The sequence below is a fragment of the Megascapheus bottae genome, chromosome 12 (genome assembly GCF_031878675.1).
Source record: "Megascapheus bottae isolate mThoBot1 chromosome 12, mThoBot2.hap1, whole genome shotgun sequence".
NCBI classification, from domain to species: domain Eukaryota; kingdom Metazoa; phylum Chordata; class Mammalia; order Rodentia; family Geomyidae; genus Megascapheus; species Megascapheus bottae.
This window is the reverse complement of record NC_143520.1, coordinates 6936084-6960731: the sequence shown is the minus strand read 5'-3', so window position 1 is coordinate 6960731 and position 24648 is coordinate 6936084. Positions and strand designations below refer to the sequence as shown.

Here is a 24648-nt window from a genome sequence, read left to right as displayed (position 1 = left end):
CTCCCTTAGTTTTTGTCATGTAACCTAAAATACCCTATTGCTAATAAATAATTGAAATCTTCACAAGTGAAACAAGCTGAGTGCAAAAGTGAGTTGCTAGAATTCGTCATATGAATTGATGGGCAGCAAGCCCAATTAGTCTACTTCCAAGTCTGGTAGACGTGTACACCATATAGTCCTAGTGGTTGATGAGACCAAGGGAAAGGGAATGATTAGCTATGAGTGCCTATTCTAAATATTTGTATTTTGTATATTGGGGTTTTTTTTTTTTTCCACCAATCCTGGGGACTGAACTCCGGGCCTGAGCACTGTTCTTGGTATTTCTCAAAGGCTAACCACTTGAGCCACAGCACCACTTCCAGTCTTTGCTATGTATGTGGTACCAAGGAATCAAATCTGGGTCTTCATGCATGCCAGGCAAACACTCAACCACTAGGCCAAACTCTCAGTTTCAGATACACACACGCACACCCCGTGTATATAATTTTTTTTTGGCCAATCCTGGGGCTTGAACTCAGGGCCTCAGCAATGGCCCTATGCCTCTTTGTGCTCAAGGCTAGCACTCTAGCGCTTGAGCCACAGCCCTACTTTCGTCTTTGTATATGTGCTACTAAGGAATCAAACTCAAGGCTTTGTTCATGTTAGGTGATCGCTCTACTGCTAGGCCATGCTCCTCGCCTAAATAGAGCTCCCTGCCTACTTTTTTTTTTCAGTCCTGGGTCTTGAACTCAGGGCCTGAGCACTGTGCTTGGACTTTCCCCAAGGCTAGAGCTTTACCACTTGAACCACACAGCACCACTTCTGGCTTTTCCATGAATGTGGTAGTGAGGAATCGAGCCTACATTTTCAAGCATGCTAGGCAAACACTCTACCACTAGGTCAGATTCCCAGCCCTAAATATACTTAACAGCAAAGCACAAGTGGCAGCTCTAGGTGGAAGAGTTGGTGTTGTAAATGGCTGCCACCAGAGCTTGACTTCTTGCTGCCCATGCATGCTTTCCTGGTCACAACTGATGCTGGGAACTTTCGTTCTCAGTCTAGCTTTGAACTTCAATCATACAGGTATTGGCATCTTGAATAGTTAGGATCACAACAGATGAACCACCTGAAGCCATCCTAAGATGTTCATAATCCAAGTCGATAATTACAGCATTCCTGGAAGCAGAGGCTGGCTTGAACTATGTGGTAATACCCTTTCTCAAGGAAAAAATGGGACTTGATATAGGTCCCTGGTCCCTTGGTTGCTCAGTATGTGTAGAGGCTCTAGGTTTGATGTGTTAGGGAGTAGAAATGGTGGCATATATTTTCCAAGTATTTTGAGGGGTCTTGATCTTGGATCCTCTTTGTCCAAACTCACTTAAATGTGAACTTCTTTTCCAACCTACTTCTACTGAGTTCCCTATTCCTGGGCAACTCCAATCTATTAACCAGAAGGCATTCCAAAATATGAAACTAGTTATCTTCTACCCTTTGCTATTATGCTCCTAAACCAAAATCCACCTTTTGCCCTAATGCATGAACTCCCAATTGGTCTCCCTATTCCTACCCTAAACTCCACCAACCAGAGGGACTATCTGATGGTAATCTTGCTTAATCTGGTCAATAGCTCCTGCTTGACTCTAGGCCTCACTTGATTCCAGGCTAAATAGCCTTCAGAAAGGCTTACGAGGCTTTGTGCTGTGCCTGCCTTCCTCCTCCATACTTTCCCTGGTTTATACTTCATCTGTTGCTATTTTCTCAATTTGGCCTTGGCTGCTGCCTTTGGACTGTTGGCAACCTCAATATGGCTTCCTGTTTACAACCCAATTTTTATTTTCTGTCTTCCCACCCTTTTCTAAAAATGCTTAAGCTTTCATTAAGATGTAAGGTCTAGGAGCTCAGGGATATTGGTTTTATTGGTACTACAAACTATGGAAGCACTCGTTTGATTTAAAAGTTTTCTTGTCAATAGGTAACATTTTCTTGGTTCAAATGTACCTGGTTATTGAAACTATCTTGGTACACTTTCTCTGTACCACACTATTTGTACTCTATCATTCTTTTCATGCATATGTGTGCTGGTTCTGTGGTTTGAACTTGGGGCCTGAGTGCTGTCCCTGAGCTTTCTTTGCTCAAGAGTAGCCCTCTACCACTTGAACCACAGCTCCTCTTACAGCTTTTTTGGTAGCTAATTAGAGGTAAGTCTCATGGGCTTTCCTGCCTCAACTGGCTATGAACTGTAATCCTCAGATGTCAGCCTTCTGAGTAGCTAGAAATGTGAGAGCTACCAGCACCTCACTTAAAACCATCCACAAATAAAATTTCGGCCTGGCACCAGTGGCTTATGCCTTTAATCTTAGCTACTCAGGAGGCTGACATCTGATGATCACGGTTCAAAGCCAGTCAGGACACAAAAGTCCACGTGAGATTCATCTCAAATTAACCACCGGAAAACAGAGCGGTACTGTGGTTCAAGTGGTAGAGCACTAGTCTTGAGCTGAAGAGTCAGGGACAGCACCCAGGCCCAGAGTTCAAGTCCTATAACTGAAAAAAAAATTTCCAGTATGTTAACAAATGGATAGTGATCCTATAGAAAAATATTGTGAATAAAAAAATGAATCCAAAGAAATAACAATCATAATACACCTTTATTAGTGCCAGCTCTTTTAAGTGTTTTGCCTGCGCTAAACAATTTAATATAAAAATGCAATTTTTCATATAATATTTTAAAAAACTATGGTTAGTTTTGCAATAATTTTCTTTTAGTTGGAGGTCTTGTCCTATCATATAAATCTATGAATGTAACAAATGAGATTAAGAACAGTATAAATAAGGCTTGTAGTATTTACACAAAAATTAGCTCAAACTGTGTTCTAAGAAATTAACTTCACTGTTAAAAATGAAACTACTGATTCAACATACTGATGCTTTCATGTTTAGAGTCTCATGTTTTCTACACTAGTTTCAGCTATTTTGCATAGAATTACTTTATAAAGTATGTGTCTGTATTTGACATCACAGGAGGTTTTTGTCTAACAATACAAAACCCCACACACAATTCACTAGCTCAAAAAAGGTCAATCCAAACCTAGTGTTTCTTAACATCTGGCTTCTTACTTTTGGGAACAAGAAATACATTGCCATCTCTTGTTTGCTGTAGGGAATATTCACTTGGAGAGTAAGGTTTTCCATCTTCATCACGTAACATGCTGAAGACTTCAAGATACAAGGTGCTTAGTTGTTTTTTCAGTAAATGGAGGCTTTTATCATTTTCTCCTTTTTCTTTGAGTAATTTTTCTTTTTCGTCCTTTAAATGACCCAAGTCTTGCTCCAGTTCTACTATATTTTCCAGTTTTCTTTTTCTGCAATTTTGAGCAGCCACTTTATTCTTACCCCTCCTACGTATATCTCTAATTAAGGCAAGTTGAGCTTCATTGAATTGCTCTTTGGACATCATTTCATTAAAGTCGTCAACAGGGAGATTAATGATTTTTTCTACAGGGAATGGAATATGAAGAGCTTTTGCTCTAAGCTCATCTCTTGTGAGATGAGCCTCCAAACGGCTTGAATGTTTATCTTTTGTAAATGGAGTTTTTCGATGACCTGGACTTACAGGCAATTCTTTCTTTGGTGTGTTTTCACATTGGGTATCATGCATAGGGGCACTGTGTCCTTGAGTTGGTGACAGAGGTTGCTCTATATTATCTGAATGCACTACTGACTGTGTTTTAGTATTTTGTTTGACCCTTCCAGGGGTACTATCTGGCTCTTCCATATCAGAATCACTGAAGCCTGGTGGTGGGTCTCCATAGATGGAAGATTCTACTGAGTGTTCCGGTGATGCTATGCTGAAAGTTGTGTTCAGTGAAATGCCAGAATCAGAATCATTGAATTCTTTTGTGCTTTCAGAATGCTTTTGGTTGAAAGCTTTACAAAGTGATAAATCAGAGTCATCAATGAGCCCACTGAGAAATTCAGAGAATGACTGGCTTGTAGTAATGGAGGAGGGCAAGCTGTTATGGACAGTGGGTTCTGCTATAAAAACAGAATAACATTCATCAGCCAAATCTGTGTTTAACGTGGCATTTGTATTTAACAAGTTCGCTGTCAACTGGCTGGGATCTTCTGTAGAGAGGATACTGCTGAATGAATCCTCAAAATCATTAATAAAATGTGGACTGCAATTTCCGACTTCCTTTTCCAGTGAGGGGACTGATGAGTACAAATGGTAACTGTTGTCTGTTTCTGTTGGTTTGGCTTCTGGGCTTGGAGCCTCACTTGTATTCTCAACCACCTTCTCATTTTCAATATTAAGACACTGTAGAAAGAAATTTATATTATATGAATCAAGATTATGTTAATCTTACTATATAACTTATTTTTGGTTAGTTGTGGGACTTGAACTCTGAGCCTGGGCGTTGCCCCAAGCTCTTCAGCTCAAGGCTACCACCCTACCCCTTGAGCCACAGTGCCACTTTCCATTTTCTAGTGATAATTGGAGATAAGAGTCTCACGTGCTTTAGTGCCCGTTCTTTAGTGCCCGGGCTGGCTCTGAACCGCCATCCTCAGATCTCAGCCTCCTGAGTAGCTAGGATTACAGGCGTGAGCCACCACGCCTGGCTTTCAAATTCAGAGATAATTTCCATTTTGAGTATACCTAAACTTTAGGCACCATTTTCAGTGCTCCTAAGGCATACTTCAGGTTCAGAATGAATGGTTCTTAAATATTCATCCCATTTAATAAAAGTGCTGTTAAAAGTAAGCCTGTTTTGGGGATAGGACAAAAGGGAGGGAGTCACACAAACGGAAGGATTATGCAGTTAGATAAGTGGTGCATTATATAAATTGTACTATGTAACTTGAGGGTAGGGATGGAAGAGTGACACTGACCGAGAAGTATTATATTCATAATCTGACTTATGGAATTATAGCCCCTCTGTACAACTACTTAATTTAAAAAAAGCCTGGAAAGCTCTCATGACTAATTTAAAAGCACCTTCAAGTCCTTCTTAATTAGGTGGCTTAATTAGGTACTTAATAAACAGTGCCTAATCTAAAGGCATTAAATACACAAATATATGGAATATACTTCAGTACTACACTGGTTTTTTAGTTACCTGTAGCTCTGGAATGGAAAGTAGCTCTTCCCAAACTTGCTCAAAGTCCTGCTGGATGGTGTTTAAATCAGTCATGGTTACTTCAAAAGGGGTTTCAAGAGACTGAGCCTGATTAGAAGCCACAAAGCCTGGACTCTCCATGTGACTGGGAATATCCAGAACAAGTGACTGATGAAACGTAGCTGAAGAAACCTAAAATTGACAAGACATTTACTACTGAGTAAGCTCCAAAGCACTATCATAACACTTTAAAATAGAACCAGCTACCATTATATACTTTACTGACCACCTATGACTCATCTACAATATTTTCCCACTACCCAAATGACTTCAAATTTATAATTTAGTGTCTTGTTTTATCCCAGGCATAAAAACAAAAAAAACCTTCAAAGCCAGACACAGTGGCTCATGCCTATAATCCTAACTACTCAGGAGGCTGAGATGTGAGGATCGTGGTTCAAAGCCAGCCTGGGCACTGAAGTCTGTAAGACTTATCTCCAATTAACCAGCAGAAAATCAGAAGTGGAGCTGTGGCTCAAGGAGTAGGTGGTAACCTTTAACTGAAGAGCTCAGGGACAATGCCCCAGCCTAGAGTTCAAATCCCACAACCGACAAAAAACAAAAAACCCTAGTAGGTAAGAAGAATCTTCAAGACCCAGTTTGCCAGTTTGTAGCTACATCATCTAGTACGAGTCCTCAACAGACTAAATATTTTTTAACCAAAGCGGGGTGCCAGTCTCTCACACCTATAATCCTGAGATCTGATTTAATTCTGAGATCGTACTGAAAGACATTGAATGTGTTAATATGCTGTACTTTACTACTTCTTAGTTGCCTGGAGTTCTGAAATGGAAAGTAGTTCTTCCCAAACTTGCTTGGGTTTGAAGCCAGCCTGGGTAAGAAAGGCTGTGATTTTTTTTTTAACTGTATACATATATATTTTTTTGTCTTTTCCTTTTTGGAACTGGGATCGAACCCAGAATGTTGCACTTGCTAGGCAAGCGCTTTGCCACTGAGCTACATCCCAGCCCAAAAGGCTGTGAGACTCTTTACCTCCAATTAACCACCACGAAAGGAGGTAGAACTGTAACTCGAAGTAGTATAGGACAAAAGCTAAGGGGTAGTGCCTAGACTCCAAGTTCAAGTTCCAGGACTGTCACACACAGAAAAAAAAAATTGTCTTGTATATACCCTGTATATACCTACAATAAATGAGTTGTTTCCATGGTTATACCTATTTATGTTTCTTGGTTATGCAATGGCAAGTGTTTGTGCTTTTGCACTGTGCAAGAGTCTTTTTAGAAACATCTGCTGCTTCCTTGACAAATTATTTCCATGGTAAAAATTTTCATCCTACTGGAGTCACATTAAAGGGATTAAACCAGGATACTTTCAATATAGTCAATTTTACTATTAATCACATGTTTTATACCTCATTGTCATCTACAAATGGGAATGTCTCTGCCATAAGCTGCATGCAGTCATCAAAGTACAAAGCATCTGGTTTGGGAATGTGGGCAACCTAAATGAAAAGGAAAAGACATGAAGGAACAAAAAGTTAAAATTTTGTTATGCTAAGGATTCATGACTTGTATAAGATTCGTGATTCATGTCCATAAAGGTTTACAAGCTAGTACTTATTTCAGCAATCAGTTTGGTGCACAGTCTTAAACCAGACTACATAAATCTTAGTTCTTTCTCTCCCCCCCCCCTTTTTTTTTTTGCCGGTCCCAGGCTTAGCTCAGGGCATGAACCCTGTCCTTGAACTTTCTCAAGGCTAGAGCTCTACCTCTTGAGCCTCAGCCCCATTTCCGGCTTTTTTCTATGTATGTGGTACCAAGGAATCGAACCCGTGTCTTCGTGCATGCTAGGCAAGCACTCTACCACTAGGCCAAACTCCCGGGCCCCTTTTTCCCTTTTTTTAAAAAGAATTTATTAACGTTGATTTTTACATCATATTTTAAATGACAAGTTTTAACTTACAAGTGCTCAAGGAGGGAATCTCTATTTACAATCATTGGGACTTAGTATTTAGAACTTAATTACAATTAGGCTAAGGGTTTGTATGTCATAGAAAGTTCTTTCTTTTTAAAACCTAATTAATACATTGCTGGGAATCAAACCTACCGCCTCATGCGTATTAGGCAAATGCTTTACCACAATTCTTTTGGATAAAAATGAATAATTTTGAGCTTTATTTGCTCATTTACATTGAATAGATTAGTTAATACATGAAATTAGGACAATTCCTGCCATTATACCACAAGCAATGCCTACTTAACTAGCTTTATTACTGCCTGTGGTTTTGTTGCTGATATGTAATTTACAAGGTTATTTCATGTGATTTGTGGCCCAATCCTTAAAGTAACTAAGTACCTCAGATACTGAACTTATCAGGAGGCTGAGGATGGGAACTTGAAAAACTGATGGGGTCACAAAGGGCATAGGAAAAAAAAAAAAACGAAAAAAACAAGTAAAGCTGAAAATTCAAATCCAGAGTGTACATTTCCTGAATACTTCATACCTGGGAGTAGTTGGCAGATCCACTGGTTTCTGACTGGATGTGTTGGGTAGACTGAACTGGGAGGAATTCACCTGTTTCTTCATCTAGTTGTAACTGAGCAAAAAAGGCTTTCTCTTGCTCCTTTTGGAGTTGTTCTTGTCTTTCCTTTTCAAGTTTTTTCTGTTTTTCAAGCTCATACTCCTTCTGTCGCTGACTGAAGTCAAACACTTCTCGACTTACCCCAAGATCTATATCTTGCTTCCAAAGTATGTCAATCAAATCCATGTCCTATATTTAAAATAAAAACGGAAAGGTCATGGTTAAGATGGTCCTCAGAGGTTAATTCACAGTATTCATTGTTTACTATGGGCAAATGCAAGCAAAATAAGAATGAGAACACAGATTGAGTGTTCTGAATAGCCAGTTAATTCCATCAATCTTTTCACTAAAAACCACCACCACATACCCATCCATTCTAATGGATCAAACACTAATAAAACGATTGGATTGTAGATGGGCAAAGTGACAAATATTTCACATATCCTTGAATTAAAACAAATCCCAAGCGGGCACCAGTGGCTCATACCTGTAATCCTAGCTACTCAGACTGAGATCTGAGGATCTCAGTTCAAAGCCACGCAGGGCACAAAAGTCCGCTGCTGCTGCTGCATGCACACACACACACACACACCCCAACAAGTCTTAAGAGCATATAAATTACAGCATAACATAGGATAAGAAAGAGGATTTAAAACGTACCACTAAAAACTCATGGAGTTTTATCTTCCTCAGCATGCATAGTTGACAGAAGTATCCAAGTTAAACTGACAGTTATAAAATATTTTTGTTTTCATCTTTTACTGAGTTATCTTCATTTCCCATTACTCTTGGCTCTGATTCACCTATTAAATAATTTCCTGATGACCTGAGCTTTACTTTCCAGGGCATGAAAAAGTTGGTAAAGAGAAAGACTGCCCATGGCTCAATTTGTAAATTCCTTTTTTGGGCGTGAGGGATGTTTTGGGGACCCATCCCAGGACCCTAGGTATGCTGTAATTAAATGGTCTATCACTGAGGGCTATACCTGTAGCCACTAAATAAACAGAAACCAAACACTGCTCTAAGGAAAGACTGATGGTACAAAATTTTAAGATATTCAAAGACTCTTATAAACAGGGAGTAGTATTTCAGTTTAGTAAGACACAATATAAGGAAGAACATATATATTACATTCTCAACCAAAAATGTGCCAAAGCAGCTTTTGCCAGTTTTCAGAAAATTACAAACAGAAAATTTAGATCCATTTCCATGTAATAATTCATATTGAAAATAAAGTGAAATTGAGGTTGGAAAAATCAAGACGGGAAAATAAACAGTTGAGACGATGATGGATATGATATATAAAAATGTTAGTGCTAGCCAGGCATTGGTGGCTCACACCATAATCCTAATTAATTAGGAGGAGGCTGAGATCTGAGGATCATGGTTCGAAGCCAGCCTAGGCAGGCAACTCCTCTATGAGACTCTTCTTTCCAATTAACTACCCAAATACTAGAAGTGGCTATGGTTCAAAGTGGTAGAGCAAAACTCAGGGATAGTGCCCAGGTACTAAGCTCTAGAGCTCTATACCCATGACTGACAAAACAAAGACAGCCAATCCTTTAGTTCTATGAGGGCTGGCACCATGCAAGACTGACTGCCTGGTAGAGATCTAGAGCTCCTGCTCCTCTCAGCCTCCTACAGATAAAAATAACCACTGTTCCTCCAGTCTGACTATTTTTATCCAACAAACAAAGCATAAGCTGCCTCTGGAGCAGCACAACTAGCTCGACTCCAGCTAGTTGTTGGAATCCTAAGTGGTATGAATCATCCTAATCTGGGCCAATATACAACATTTTAAGGGCTCCTTATATGAAACACATATAAGGAAACATTAAGCTACTACATACAAACTATTACATTTTACACCTAAAGAATATGTTAGTTTGAAAAGTTACTCATTAAAAATGGTTAAGTCGAAGTATAAATCCAGACAGTCTTACTCAGGAGCACACTTTTTTTTTTTTTTTTTAACTAACTGGCTAGTGGTCCCTAAACTCAGACACTCATCAGAAATTTGGAATGCAGAAACAATGGTTATTTTTTATTATGGCTAATGTCATAATGTGTCACTCAGATTGTCATATAGTTTTCAGACTGGAAATGCCTGCAGAGATTTATTATTGTATGAAACATTTGAAGTGTTAAACTGAAAAAGAACAGCAGATATTGGTTAACCTAAAGGCTTTGTTGGGTGGACAAATAGGCTCATTGCTGATCTGTGTTGACCACACAGACAGCATACATTTCCTGTTAGAAGCCCTGTGACTGGGCGCATGACTTACACCACAAACGACCCATCTCTGACCCATTTCTCTGCTAAGCCTGAACATTATCTAAGAGGAAATAATAGCTAGAGTGTAGCCCATAACAAGCAAAAATGTGACATCAGACAGCAGGGAAGGGAAGTGCCGAAGGAAGAACTAAAACTGCTCTTCCACACAGAAATCCCAGGCTTTGAAGAAGTACAGCTGCCTGACCTATGGTGAGTCCATGTGAGACCAAATGTCAGATGAGCAAAACGTGAGAAGGGAGAGGAAGACAGGTCAGTTTGCCCAGCATTTCAACAGGTACTTCCTTATATCCAGTGAAAATGCTAGTGTGAACCTTCTAGTGCTGTCCACCACTTAGTATCTGATTTTTTGTCTGTCCTTTAGTGACCCTTAAATGTGTTCCAGATTATGTTTTAAACTTGGCTTATACAAAATAAGACACTAATAAGAAACAGAAATGTTGGACAATTCATTTGGCCTAATACAAAAATGTTGGGAGCTGAGATCTAAGGATAGCAATGCAAACCAGCCACAGCAGGTAAGTCCATGAAACTCTTATTTCCAATTCACCACCAAAAAGTCAAAAGGAGAGCTGTGGCTCAAATAGTAGAGCACTACTAGCCTTGGGCAAACACAATCAGGGACAGTGTCCAGGCCCTGGGTTCAAGCCCCAGGATGGACACACAAAGAAAGCATACATTTGTCATCTTGCTCATCTGTTACAGACAATATCAAATACTTTTAAACAAAACCTGACAGAGGAATTATATTTTTGCTGTGTACAGAAATATAACCTAAATTAATAGAAATAGAAGCAAAAGGAGGCATCAATGAATTTTGAAGAATTTATTAAACAACAAAAGGATCTCCTAGAAAGTTTACTAATGAGTATTTACTGCCTAAAACTGATTTTATGGAATTGCAGCAAAATATTATTGTTTGATTCAGTTAGTATAATATTTATCTCTCACCAGTTGTTCTTAATTCTTGATGAAGCAAACCCCTGGTACCCTCAAAGTTATGAGACATGAAGGTTTAGTATACTTTCCAGTCATGATCTGGGAAGATATATTCCCTCCTTGTGGCTTGTTTTTGTACTATCTGAAGGTTAAATGCAGAGTTAATGGCAGGTAAATATAGCTTTTTTGGGGGGCGGGGCAGTTCTGGGGCCTGGACTCAGGGCCTGAGCACTGTCCTTGGATACTTTTTGCTCAAGGCTAGTGCTCTGCCACTTGAGCCACAGCACCACTTCTAGCTTTTTCTGAGTATATGGTACCAAGGAATCAAACCCAGGGCTTCATGTATGGTAGGTGAGTACTCTACCACTAGGCTATCCTCCCGGCCCTTTTCAGATCTTTTATTACTGAATTATCACTCTGAAAACCATGCTATGACATAATCTGAGCCTATGCTCAGAAATCATGCTGTTTAAAAATTATTTGCTTTATAATATAATGAGTGATTGTTGTCCTTAATGTACTATGTTATCTCTCATTTCTTTTGCTGTCCTTGGTTATCTCATATTGTTACAGTATTTTACCTGGTTATCTGATATATTGTATATATGCTTATTTGGTTATTTGAAGTCGGATAGGGAAGGGAGGAAAACCAGATGAGGGGCGAGGGTGGAGGGTGGGATATGGGGACCAAGACATGAGAAAGGGTATCAATGTATGTGAAGTAATGCACCTTCTATCTGGTGAATATAATGTAACCCTTCTATTAATTATAATAAAAATACATGAAAAGAATTATTTGCTTATTTTTAGAGATACTTTGATATATAAGATTCTACTTGTAGTCACAATGCTCACTAAAATGACATCAACACTACTCAGGAGGTGAGGTCTGAGGATCATGGTTTAAAGCCAGCCCAGGCATATATCCAATTAATCACTTAAAAATCAGAAATGGAGCAGTGGCTCAAAGTGGTAGAGCACTAGCCTTGAGTAAAAGGGGTCAAGGGAAGCACTAAGGCCCTGTGTTCAAGCCATATCACCAAAAAAAAGTAAAATAAAATGATACCAAGTAGATATGTTTATTTTTTTTTCTTTTTTTTTTTTGCCAGTCCTGGGCTTGAGCTCAGGGCCTGAGCACTGTCCTTGGACTTTCTCAAGGCTAGAGCTCTACCTCTTGAGCCTCAGCACCACTTCTGGCTTTTTATTATCTATGTATGTGGTACCAAGGAATCGAACCCGGGTCTTCATGCATGCTAGGCAGGCACTTTAACCACTAGGCCAAACTCCTGGCCCCCCAAGTAGATATGTTTAAAATACAATACATCATCTTGATGACTGGACAGGTGCCAGTGGCTCACACCTATAATCCTAGCTATTCAGGAAGATGAGATCTGAGGATTGCAGCTAAAGGCCAACTCAGGAAGGAAAGTCCAGAGGACCCTTATTTCTCATTAACCACACACATACATACACACATATGCACACATACATTCATGCACACACACACACACACACACACAATGCAATTCTAATATTTATCTACCATTTTACTTTTCCATGGTTTCTGTCTCATAGTATTATAAGAAAATATACAATAGCAATGTCAACTGTTTTCTCAGAATTCTAGAGAAGGCAGATGAGATATCATTCTTTACAGCCTGCCCATATTCATATATTTTGTGTATATGAATATTCATTTCCTAACTCTTGATTGTGTTGCTACAGTAATTATGAAGTAGCTGTTCAAAATGTTATAGAATGAGTAAAAGTATAGAGAAATAAAATGGAGAATGGTAGGAGACAAAAGGGGGCTTACAGCTATTTAAACAAAATATACCTAGTTTCTAGCTTAATTTCTGATTAAATATAGCACCATTAAAAAAAAAATGAGGGCCAGGGGTTGGGCCTAGTGGTGAAGTGCTTGCCTAGCATGCAGGAAGATCCAGGTTCAATTCCTTGGGACTGCATACGTAGAAAAAGCCGGAAGTGGTGCTGTGGCTCAAGTGGTAGAGCTCTAGCCTTGAGAAAGCCCAAGACAGGGCTCAGGCCCTGAGTTCAAGGCCTAGATCTGGCCAAACAACAACAAAAAACAGATCTAGTAACCCATTGTTTGTATAGCAGATCTACACATTCTCTCCTTAACTCTTTTCTGCACTGGGGGTGAACTCTATGTCTCACACTTGTGAGGGAAATACTTTCCCACTTATGCCTTATCATCAGCCCTTATTAGGTATTAACACTTATCACTAATCCAAGTTTCCCTTCTAGAGAAGTCTTACTATTATTTTCTTCAATCTTAAAACATTGAGAGTTTATGTGTATAAAATTTCCTAAATATATACCAAGAGAACTGACTCAGTAAGTTAAATCACTAATGTACCATTCCCTGGCTGCAGAACCATCCATATGTGTTTCCTCTTTTGTCTTTCAAATAGAAAGTGGTCATTTCCTCACAGTCTTTCAGGGTACTATGTACAGACATTTTCACAGGCTGCTTCCTGTTCACAAACAAGTTTCTCAGCAATGACTCAATCTAAGAAATATGATCTGGCCAGCTTACTGAAACTTTCACCCATTATACTTGTCTGTAAACTGCAAAAGTATGATGCAAAGATGAAGCAAATCCAGAAAGTGAAGGCAGTAGGAACCTGGACTTTCTCAAGAGACACATACGTAGTTTGGGTGAGAATGGAATCAGAACAGTTAATCTCCAAAATAGTAGGTGATTCTCCCCTTTAAAAATTTCAAAGCTCTGACTTTTCCATGAAATACCTCACACCTTGTCCCCAGCAGTTATTTTTTGATTGTATTGGTGCAGAATGCTGCTGCTAGGCTTAATAGGGTTTATAGAAGGGTCGCTGCAGTATTTGGTACAGAGGAATAGAACCCAGGTCTTCCTGCATGTACAAAGGCAAGCACTCTACCACCAGGTCAACGTTCCAGCCCAAGAAGAATTTCTTATTTTGACTAGCAACCTTAAGGATATGGTTTTGTAATCTCTTCCCCATTTTGAATGAGCTAAATTGTATTGAGTTCTAAATGGTTTCCTCAACCCAAGGAAGGTACTTCTTGTGAAGGTTTCCACCACCATCAGAATGATTCTACAGGAAAATAGATACATGCACATCCATTTTACCAAGAGAAACTTCTGGAACACTGGGACTATCTCCCTAACCCACAGGGAAGTTGGGCAAAGACTTAAGCAGGTGGCTCAGATAGTCACTTTGAATGGAGCCTTGCTGTGTATTTCCACTGGATCTTCTACAGAATTCAAGCTGTAAGGACTCTTTACAGAAATTTCTAACACTTCTAAACTCACTCAGGATATCCTTTACCCTCTAAGTTCCAAAAGAAACAGTGTAGGGCCAAGAGTTAGTCTGGAGGTAGAGTGCTTGCCAAGCATGTACAAAGACCCAGGTTCCATTCCTTGAACATACATAGAAAAAATAGGAAGTGGTGCTGTGGCTCAAGTGGTAGAGCGCTAGCCTTGAGAAAGCCCAACAGTGCCCAGGCCCTGGGTTCAAGCCCCAGGACTGGCAAGAAAAAGAAAAAGTGTAGAGTTCACTCTTTTGGGTCCCATTCAGATTTAACAATTAGCTAAAAAATAGTAATAATCTGTAGCAGCTACCTAATTTAGGGGTTGAGTAAGATTAAATCTTTTTGCTGTTACCCAGGGGACCTTGGGTGATGTGGTAGAACATAAATGGTGACAATGAATTGAAGATAAATACATAATAGCCACATTATATAACATAGACTACCTAAAACATTTAGCTTTTTTGTTGTCTATTTTGGAACTTGAATTCAGGGACTTGGCATTATCCCTGAGCTTTTTCACTCAAGGCTAGCACTTCTCAACTTTGAGCCAGATTAGCACTTTCAGTTTTCCGGTAGTTAATTTGAGATAAGAATTCCATGGATTTTATTGAACAGGCTGGCTTCAAACCATCATCCTCAGATCTCAGGCTCCTGAGTAAGATTACAGACATAATCCACCAGTGCCCAGCACATTTAGCTTAAAAAGAAAAAAAAAACTATAGATACCTTTAAAATACTTTCCAAAGGGTATGTTTGCTTGTTTTCCTTCTTGTGGACTTTTCAGAGCATGAACTACTCTCTTAATGTAATAAACTACTAATGGAAAAGCTTCATTTTGCCAAAGTGGTTGCAAGTTACAGAAGTAATAATCAGAGCCACAAGATTATAGTATAGCCTACCCTGCCACTCCTTGCCAGGAAACAACAACAGTTAAGAGACAGTTTGTGACCTTAGTTATGAGGAAACATGATGAAAAACATGAAAGGCTGCACAGTAGAAGTGACATTATATTTACACAGAAAAATAACATACAGGTGACAGCTACCATAAAGTACAGTAGTCATGACTGAATATCCTGCCCACAGACAAGGGTTAAAACTATTTTCCAAGATCTGGCTCAAGTGAACCTTCAAATGAAAAGGAGCTGGGGATAATGACACACACCTGTAATCCCAGGGGCTGAGGTCTGAATTTATGGCCAGTCTGGGATACATAACAAAACCTGTCTCAGAAGAAGGAGGAGGAAGAAGGAGAAGAGGAAGAAGAGGAGGAGGAGGAAAAAAGAAGACAAAGGAGGCTATGAAAATGGCAAGAACAAAAAAATAAACATCTCTCTATTCTTACCTTGCATATGGTCAATTCTCCAGTTCAAGGAAAATCCTCACATGAAAAAAGACTTCCTTCTTGCATATGGACTTTTCATTAACAGTGACTCAATTCAGTTGACATGAGAATATCTGTTTATACCACACAGTCATGGAAGACTACTACTTCAAGGGGCCATCAGAATTACCCAGAAAGCCCTTCCTATTTTGCATAAAAAGAAAGGAGGCTAGACGACGAAATAACTTACACAGGGACAGAAAGTAATACTATCTGTATCTATTCCAATTTTACAACTCCTACCAAGTTTACATGGCAGTAAGAAAAAAATACACATAACCTTTGCTTCACTCACTTTTTTTTTCCTTCCTTTGGTGCTGGTCTGGGAGCTTGAACTCGGAGCACAGTCCCTGAATTTTTTGCTCAAGGCTAGTACTCTACCACTTGAGCCATAGCACCACTTCTGGAGGTTTAACAGTTAACTGGAGATAAAAGAATTTCACAGATTTTCAACTGCCTGAGCTAGCTTCAAATTGTGATCCTCAGATCTCAGCCTCTCGAGCAGCTAAGAACACAGGTGTAAACCATTGGTGTCTGGCTTACTTTCCTTTTTTTTTTTTTTTTTTTTTTAAAGCTAGCAGTATTTCTCATCAGAGCCTCACTACCATAGAATCTTCATTTCTGGATGAGCAGATTAAAGGTTTCTAATCTTGACCTTCTTCTTTTTTTTTTTTTTTTGCCAGTCCTGGGCTTGAGCTCAGGGCCTGAGCACTGTCCTTGGATTTTCTCAAGGCTAGAGCTCTACCATTTGAGCCTCAGCACCACTTCTGGCTTTTTCTATATATGTGGTACCACGGAATAGAACCTGGGTCTTCGTGCAAGCTAGGCAAGCACTTTAACCACTAGGCCAAACTCCCGGCCCAATCTTGACCTTCTTATTTTGAGCCTGGGAGACATTAGTCTCATGTGCTCTATCTCCTTGGGTTCTTAGTATTCACATCCCAACAAACTCTGGAAGGAAACTAAGAAGTCTGGAAGTCTGCCCTCTGGACACTCATGTCTGTTTAATTCAGGCAGATACATTTATCTCTCTCTCTCTCTCTCTCTCTCTCTCTCTCTCTCTCTCTCTCTCTCTCTCTCTCTCTCTCTCCCTTCTTTTCCTTTCCTTTTTTTTTTTTTTCCAGCCCTGGGGCTTGAACTCAGGGCCTGAGCACTGTCCTTGGGCTTTCCTGTTTGGGCTGGCTTCAAACCTCAATTCTCAAATTTCAACTTCCTGACTAACTAGGTCTATGGTTGTGAGCCACTAGTGCCCAGCTTTCCTTCAGGTCTTCAGAAAATTTTTTTCTCCCTTCACTAACTGCTCTACCTCTCTCAGTCCTTAGTTTTTAACTCAGGACCTTAAGCTTAATCAGCAGGCACTCTACTATATGAACCATATTACCACCTTATTTTGCTTTAGTTACTTTTCAAGTAGGATCTCTCATTTCGGTTTTCCTTGTAGTTCAAGACTACAGATATATACTACCATGTCCGATTGTTGGTTTGAGACAGTATTACACTAATGTTTTGCATAAGATTGCCTCAACTGTGAGTTTGAGGATCTCTGCCTCCCCAAGTATCTGTCTTCTTTCCCAAGCTGCTTTGTCTTTAAGTCCAAAGATATTCAGGGATACTACTACTAGATACTACTACTAGCTACTGGAAAAGAATACTTCAAAGCCTTTAAATAAAGGGGTAGAGCCAGAGAGAAGACCAGGAAACCTGTTCAGGGTTCACGTTTGGATTTCTCATTAACTAGTATATTGCTATTTTTTTTTCCTTTTTGCCAGTCCTGGGGCTTGAATTCCGGATCTGGGCACTGTCCCTGAACTTCTTTTGCTCCCGGCTAGCACTCTACCACTTGAGCCACAGCACCATTTCCAGCTTTTTCTGTTTATGTGGTACTGAGGAATTAAACCCAAGGCTTCATGAATGCTAGGCAAGTATTCTACCACTTTTCAAACTCCTGTCCCGACATCTGGAGAGAACACTAGGTTTTTGCCCTGAACTTCATGTTCTGTCACAAATGAAAAAGAGGGTTCTGTAAAATGGCTTAATAATCTATGAAGGACAAGAGATCCAGAAGTCAGGCTAGAAAGTCACAAGAGGAGTCTGGGCAAGGAGTAGAACCCTTGATGAACTGAGCAACATGAAAGGTCTGGCCAGGGGTTGTTTCCTGCCTTAGGAGGCGTAAGTTTCTGCAACATTTAGAAGGACAGAAGTGAGGAGGGAAAATTGTAGGAGAATGAGATGTTTATAGAAAAGTGAAAAACGGAGCATGTTTAAGATTATGCAATAGTAATTCAAGGAAGATTTCTTTTGAGTGAATCAAGGAACTCAGGTCTCCACCAATCCAAATATCCCTGATTAAAAAATATTATGGCAATACTTCTGCCATTTGTTTAGTATGTTCCATGTGCTAGATCCTGTGTCTACTCCTTTATCTAACTGAATTGTCTTACAGACATGATCTACAACCTAACCAAGCTGAAACCCAAACACATCCTTCTGTGAATATAACCTCTTTTAAGAAAACAGGGTGAATGCTCGTTATATCACAGGGTGTAATAGGATGGCACAAGATAAAAGTAGTTTATTAAAGCACTGTCACCAGCTTTGGAGAGAGCCCAGAGCACTGCAGCTGCCGTTAACACTGCTAGATAGCCACATCTGTTTGCTTAGGCGCATAGCCTTGACAGAGTATACTGTTGGTGTTTTCTTTGCTTGTGTGAATACTGATAATCAGGATGACTGAAAGCCAAGGAAAAGACTGTTACAATTGGCTGTAAACTCATCTTAGGGTTTAGAAAGACAAAAAGATATTCTTTTTAAGAATCTATTTTGAAAATCAACTGCCAACTTTTGCCTGGCTTTTTAGTCATCAATGAAATGAAGAGAGGGCAGATGAGGGTTTTTTGTTTTGTTTTGTTTTCTGAAAGGCAGTAATGAGCATGCAAGGTTAAGACAAGTGTTTTCATGGTGAGGCCAACTGGGAAAAAATCCATTCCTCTCTTTTTAAAAAGTTTTGAAAAAATGGCCAGTAAAAGCAAGGTACAGTTGGTTCATGCCTGTAATCCTAGCTACTCAGGAGGCTGAGTTCAAAGGATAGTGTCTGAAGCCAGCCTTAGTAGGAAAGTCTGTGTGACACTTAATTCCACTCACCACCAAAAAGCTACAAGTGGAGCATTAATTAAGTGGTAGAGTGCTAGCCTTGAGAAAAAAAGCTCAGGGACAGTGCCTAGGAGCTGAGCTCAAGCCTCAAGACCAGAACAACAAAGGCTAGCTAAAACATGGTTTAGTTACAATGACTGACTTTCAACCTACCTGTTATTCACAAGCTGACTAAGCCATCCTAAAAATGTTCACACAGCACAACAGGTGCCTTCTCTCTGCCTCCAACTTGTCCATCTTTCTAGTCACCACAAAAACTTCCTGACCACATCCAACTCCAATGCTTTGCCTTTTCCAAAAGGGTCCAGTTTGCAGGTGCCTTGTATAAAACTGAAATGCTGTAACAAATTACTGAAAGGTTCTCTACACACTACCTGCTAAGTTAACCTTTTAGGCCTATGCACATGAGAATGCTACAGTCCAGCTTATGCCTGCTGCATTCTGGGGCTTCAATGGAGCCTCCATGCCAGATTCCAATGAAATACACTGGTTTAAAAAACCCTTATCAAGGGCTGAGAGTTTGGCCTAGTGGTAGGGTGCTTGCCTAGCATGCACGAAGACCTGGGTTCGATTCCTCAGTACCACATACATAGAAAAAAGTCGGAAGTGGTGCTGATGCTCAAGTGGTAGAACTCTAACCTTGAGAAAGTCCAAGGACAGAGCTCAGGCCCTGAGCTCAAGCCCAGGACTGGCAACAAACAAACAAACAAACAAACAAAAAACCCTTATCAAGCCAGGTGCTGGTGGCTCATGCCTATAATCCTACTCAGGAGGCTAAGATCTGAGGATAATAGTGCAAAGCCAGTCCAGGCATGAAAGTCCATGAGACTCTTAGTTCCAATTAACCACCACAAAAACAGAAAATGGCACTGGCACTGTGGCTCAAAGTGGTAGAGCACTAGCCTTGACCTGAAGAGGACAAGGGCCCAGGCCCTGAGTTCAAGCCCCATGACTCACCAAAACAAAAACAAAAACTCTCATCAAAAATGCCGCCTGTGCTAGGATGTCCTCTCTTAAGTAGGGAGGCTGAATCCATCCTGGTGCCTCTTTTGCTGGGTGGAGAATTCTCTCTGGGTGGAGAATTCTTTCCAGTGCTGAAAGGCCTAAGGTGAGAGAGGCCATTCCTTCAATGCAGATGCCTAGCTCAAAGTGAGCTAGGAGGGCTCTGCTTTAGAAAAAATGCAGATGGAATAGCCTTAGGAAAGCTTTGCCCATAGAGAGTGCTCTTATTCTGCCTTAATTAACTCCTAATTAGCTTGAGTACCAGCTTCTGAGTAGCCTCTAAGTATAATCAATATGGAAAGCTGAGGCCTATCTTCCCTACATGGAAATGCTATACTGGTACCTGAGTATGTCCATTTAAAATCTGGCATCTTGTCTTCAAGGTGAGGGAAGGTGAAGCCTTTCCCCCTCCCCCCCACCCCTGTAAATCCTTTGTCATACCTGAATCCTGGGTGAGGTGAGGGGGGTGCAGTGTGCATTTGGCTGATAGGTTATGAAACCTGTCAGTCCTGGGATGGGGAGTTTTCCTGTGACCCTGCCCCCCTGAGCTGACCCTATTTGGGCCTAGACTAATTCAGGTATGAGTGTACCATGATACATGTCTCTGTGTTCCTGTCCTATCTCCGTCTCCTGACTGTTCTGCCACTGTGGCGTCCCATTCAGCTCTCCATTGGAGCTGAATTGGCTTGTTGGTATTATTTCTGTTCTGTCTTTCCTCTCTAGCCTGTTTCCTGTGTTAAGTATAATTTCTGGCTGCTGATCTTTGAGACAGGAGTCCACCCTGTAGTCACTGGCCTTAAAAGACTCCAAGATTTGGTATCTCAAAAATGTGGTTTCTCCTATTTTGTTACCTTACAGCAGTAGACATAATTTTTGTCTTATGACACTGGCCCATGTCATATGACATGGCCCTGCCATCTACCATAGACTATCTTATATTAAACATTAAGTTCCCAAAGGGTAGTTGACACTTACACATTTACTGAGCAATCATTAAATAGATACCAGGCACAATGCTAGACATTAGTTACCAAAAAGAATATAGTCTTTACCCTAGGTAGGCAGAGACAACAAAGCCATTAACTATTGATATTAATTGTGATATAAAATACACCTTATACTTCAGATCTGAAAACTCTAAGGGACAGATTAATTAGGAGGGACAATTTAAAACACAGATGATCTTGAAGGAGAACACTTGCTGCATTATCTTGGAATATTAAAATAATTTCATGTGCTCAAAGTTTCCTAAGGTGTGTATATACCTAACAAATATTTGCAGAATAAGTATATATTATTTAGGTTCATAATCCAATATTTTGATTTTCATTGTATACCTAAGATATCTGAGGTTAGAGTCCAAATTACTTAAGTAACAAAGGCATATCATTTATGACCTAACTACTTTTCACAAACAAAAAAACCTGCCTAGCGTAATTTCCAGTAACAATACTTCAAATAACTTCAAAATTAATTGAAGCACAGGAATACTCGACTATAAATATAGTATCTCCCCCCCCCATCTTTTTTTTTTTTTTGCCAACTCTTGGGTTAAAACTCAGGGTCTGGGCACTGTCCTTGGGCTCTCACAAGGCTAGAACTCTGCCACTAAGAACCACAACACCACTTCTGGCTTTTTCCATATATGTGGTACCAAGGAATTGAACCCAGGTCTTCATGCATGCTAGGAAAGCACTCTACCACTAGGCCAAACTCCCAGCCCCAAACAAAAGATTTTTTTAAGATTTGGAAAATAGAGGAATATAACTGCTGATATGCAATGTATTTTCTTAGAAGATATTATTTCACTTAGGCTAGTGGTCAAAAAAGGACAAATGGGTAAAACCACTTTGCCTTCATAGACTTTTTCCCTTTTCTTTTTTCTTTCTTCTTTCCCATCCTGAGGCTTGAACTCAGTACATAGGTGCTGTTCCTGGACTTTTAAACTCAAGGTGAGTACTCTACCACCTGAGCCATATCTCCACTACTGGTTAATTGAAGGTAGAAATTTCATGGACTTTTGTGCATAGGCTGGCTTCAAATCAGCATCTTCAGATCTCTGCTAGGATTACCGGTATGATTACCTGATTAAATTGTTTTCTTAAAGCATTAAGCTTGACATTTCAGCCTATTCCCATATTTACAGCTTCCTTTATTCTTACCTCAGTAATCAAAAGTGTTAAAATGGTCCTGTAAAAGTCCACAGGAATATGGCATGCTTGTTCATGTCCTTGAAAACTGAAAGAGTAATGTTTATCTTTTTAGACCCAACTCCTTGGAGCTGTAAGCTTGGGTATCAGTCTAACAACTGCCATATCAAATAACATTGCTGTCTGTGTTAAGGGATCTGGACAAGTCACTCTACCTAACTAAATAGAATGAACCTATTCTACCCGGTCTCTATAGCTTTCTATTTCTATATACTTCCTATGATCTCATTCCATTTACTATCTTTCCCTGAGAATAAAAAATATTGACAGGCTGCCATCTGGGGAGATTGGTGGGGGTGGGGGTAACTAGAGGACGTAAGATTCTGAGCTTTCTTGGCAGTAGGCAGAGACATGCAGGCTGAGTACTCTCCCTGGAAGTTAATATCCTCCAGGATGACACCACCAAGTTGGGAGCATTTGGAATTGTGTGAGGCAGGAGTGGGGTGCTTCCTGGTAACCATATGATGTTAAGAATCACAAAATGGAGACAGCCTTCTACTCTTTTTTTTTTTTTTTTTTTTTGCCAGTCCTGGGCTTGAGCTCAGGGCCTGAGCACTGTCCTTGGACTTTCTCAAGGCTAGAGCTCTATCCCTTGAGCATCAGCACCACTTCCAGCTTTTTTTTTTCCTATGCACGTGGTACTGAGGAATCGAACCCAGGTCTTCGTGCATGCTAGGCAAGCACTTTACCACTAGGCCAAACTCCCGGCCCATGACAGCCTTCTACTCTAAAAGAAGTTGGGCCCATGTACCAACATAACTCCATTTTTCTTTTTTTTTCCTTTTTTTGCCAGTCCTGGGCCTTGCACTCAGGGCCTGAGCACTGTCCTTGTGGTTTCTCAAGGCTAGAACTCACTTGAGCCAAACTACCACTTCCAGCTTTTTCTCCTATGTATATAGTACCGAAGAATCAAACCCAGGTTTTTGTGCATGCTAGGCAAGCAATCAACCACTAGGCTAAACTCCTGGCCCCCAGAACTCCATTTTGAATGAGCTCCTGAAGGATGAAATTGTTATTTCTGTAAAAGAGTCCTTTTTTTTTAAGCATCAAACAAAATGCCCATCACCTACAGAAAAGGACAGAGAAGAGGAGGGAAAGAGTAAAACAAAAGGATAGGCATTTGGGGCATTAAAAATCCTTATTCTACCACAGCAAGCAATGTGGCCCTGAATAAGTGACTTACCTGCTTAACCTCTGAAAATGGAGAGCCTACGAAATAAATACTTAATGTCAAGATTGAGTAAAAGAAAATGCATATGGCTATACACATAGGTACATTCCATATATTACTACTAGCAAAGTTTCAATACATATTCATTTTGTTTTCCTTTTCTCATGAAATTATTATAGTCAGTCCTCCCTGTCTATGGGTTTTCCCTTTACAGATTCAAGCAACCCCAAATTGAAAATATTTTTAAAAATCTCTAGCTGGTTGTAGTGGCTCATGCCTGTAATACTAGCTACTCAGGAGGCTGAGATCTGAAGATCTCGTTGCAAAGCCAGACTGGGCACTAAAGTCCATGAGACTCTTTTCTCCAATTAACCACTAGAAAACCAGGGGTGGCACTGTTGCTCAAGGGGTAGGGTGGTAGCCTTGAGCTGAAGAGCTCAGAGACAGTGCGTAGGCTCAGAGTTGAAGTGCCACAACTGACAAAAAAAAATCTCTATGCTGAATGCACCACATTTCTCTTTTTAACATTCCCTAAACAATACAGTAACAACAATTTATATTGAACTAGTTTATTATAAGTAATCTGGAGATGATTTTAAATTTAAGGGAATATTTGCATAGTTTATATGCCAATATTGTACTATTTTAAACAAGGAACTTGAGCATCTATGGATTTTGATATCTACAGGGTATTAAGGACCAAAGGGCCTCAGAAACTGAGGGGTGGAAAAATTAGATGTCTTACAACCTCAAAGGTTGGCCCTCTTTACAATACAGGAAGTGAGTTGATAACATGAGGTAAGAGTAATTGTTTCCTCTAGCACACACAATCACTGAAGATTGATTGCTCAATTGTTATCAAGTGAACTTTGATAACCTAAAGCACAGAGCCCAAGCACCTCCTGCTAGGACAGAACCAAGAAGATAAGGAATTTTTACTCAGGGAGTCATTTCTGCTCACATCTTTCAGGGAAGACTTCCAAGTCAATACAGGAGTCAGGTGGTTACCCCGTTCCTAGGATATCCCCTTCACTGCTACATAGTAGGGGTGGCTATTGGATCAGTTTAGAAGCCATTGCCCCAATAATTTCCCCAAACATGAAAAGACATTTCCAGTGAAGTGTGAGGTTCTGTCTCTGGAGCAAAAGAAAGACCCACAAGCCTGATCTCTGCCCTGAGAACCAATGAGAAACAACATATGGGCTTGTGTCATTTAGAACCCCCACCCCCCCCAATAAACTAAAATGACCCAGTTCTAGTCTCTTGGGGTTAGTTTGTCAATATGATAAAAATAATTTCCTTATGTTTTACTGAAAATTACCAAGAATAAAAGCAATTTTTTCAAATAGTGACAGTTTTTCCCTACTAAAAGTTAAAATAGGTGCCGGGAGTTTTGCCTAGTGGTAGAGTGCTTGCCTAGCATGCACGAAGACCAGGGTTTGATTCCTCGGTCCCACATAGAAAAAAGCCAGAAATGGTGCTGA

At 40.1% G+C, this 24648-nt stretch overlaps 1 protein-coding gene across 5 annotated transcripts in view; it reads right to left on the bottom strand.

The window, feature by feature from the left end:
* Nucleotides 1-2608: 2608 nt before the first annotated feature.
* Nucleotides 2609-24648, bottom strand: part of Nfe2l2 (NFE2 like bZIP transcription factor 2) — a 31285-nt gene continuing 9245 nt past the window's right edge. For 4 of the 5 annotated variants that reach the window (XM_090342575.1, XM_090342578.1, XM_090342579.1 and 1 more), the window contains exons 2-5: nt 7621-7887; nt 6529-6618; nt 5097-5288; nt 2609-4297 (exon numbers count right to left, since the gene is read on the bottom strand). In XM_090342575.1, coding sequence (XP_090198701.1) covers nt 3068-4297; nt 5097-5288; nt 6529-6618; nt 7621-7887 — 1779 coding nt within the window. In that variant the 3' untranslated portion in view covers nt 2609-3067. Of the gene's footprint in view, nt 4298-5096; nt 5289-6528; nt 6619-7620; nt 7888-8358; nt 8375-24648 lie in introns of those variants that run through there. The other variant, XM_090342576.1, reaches the window with a different exon arrangement.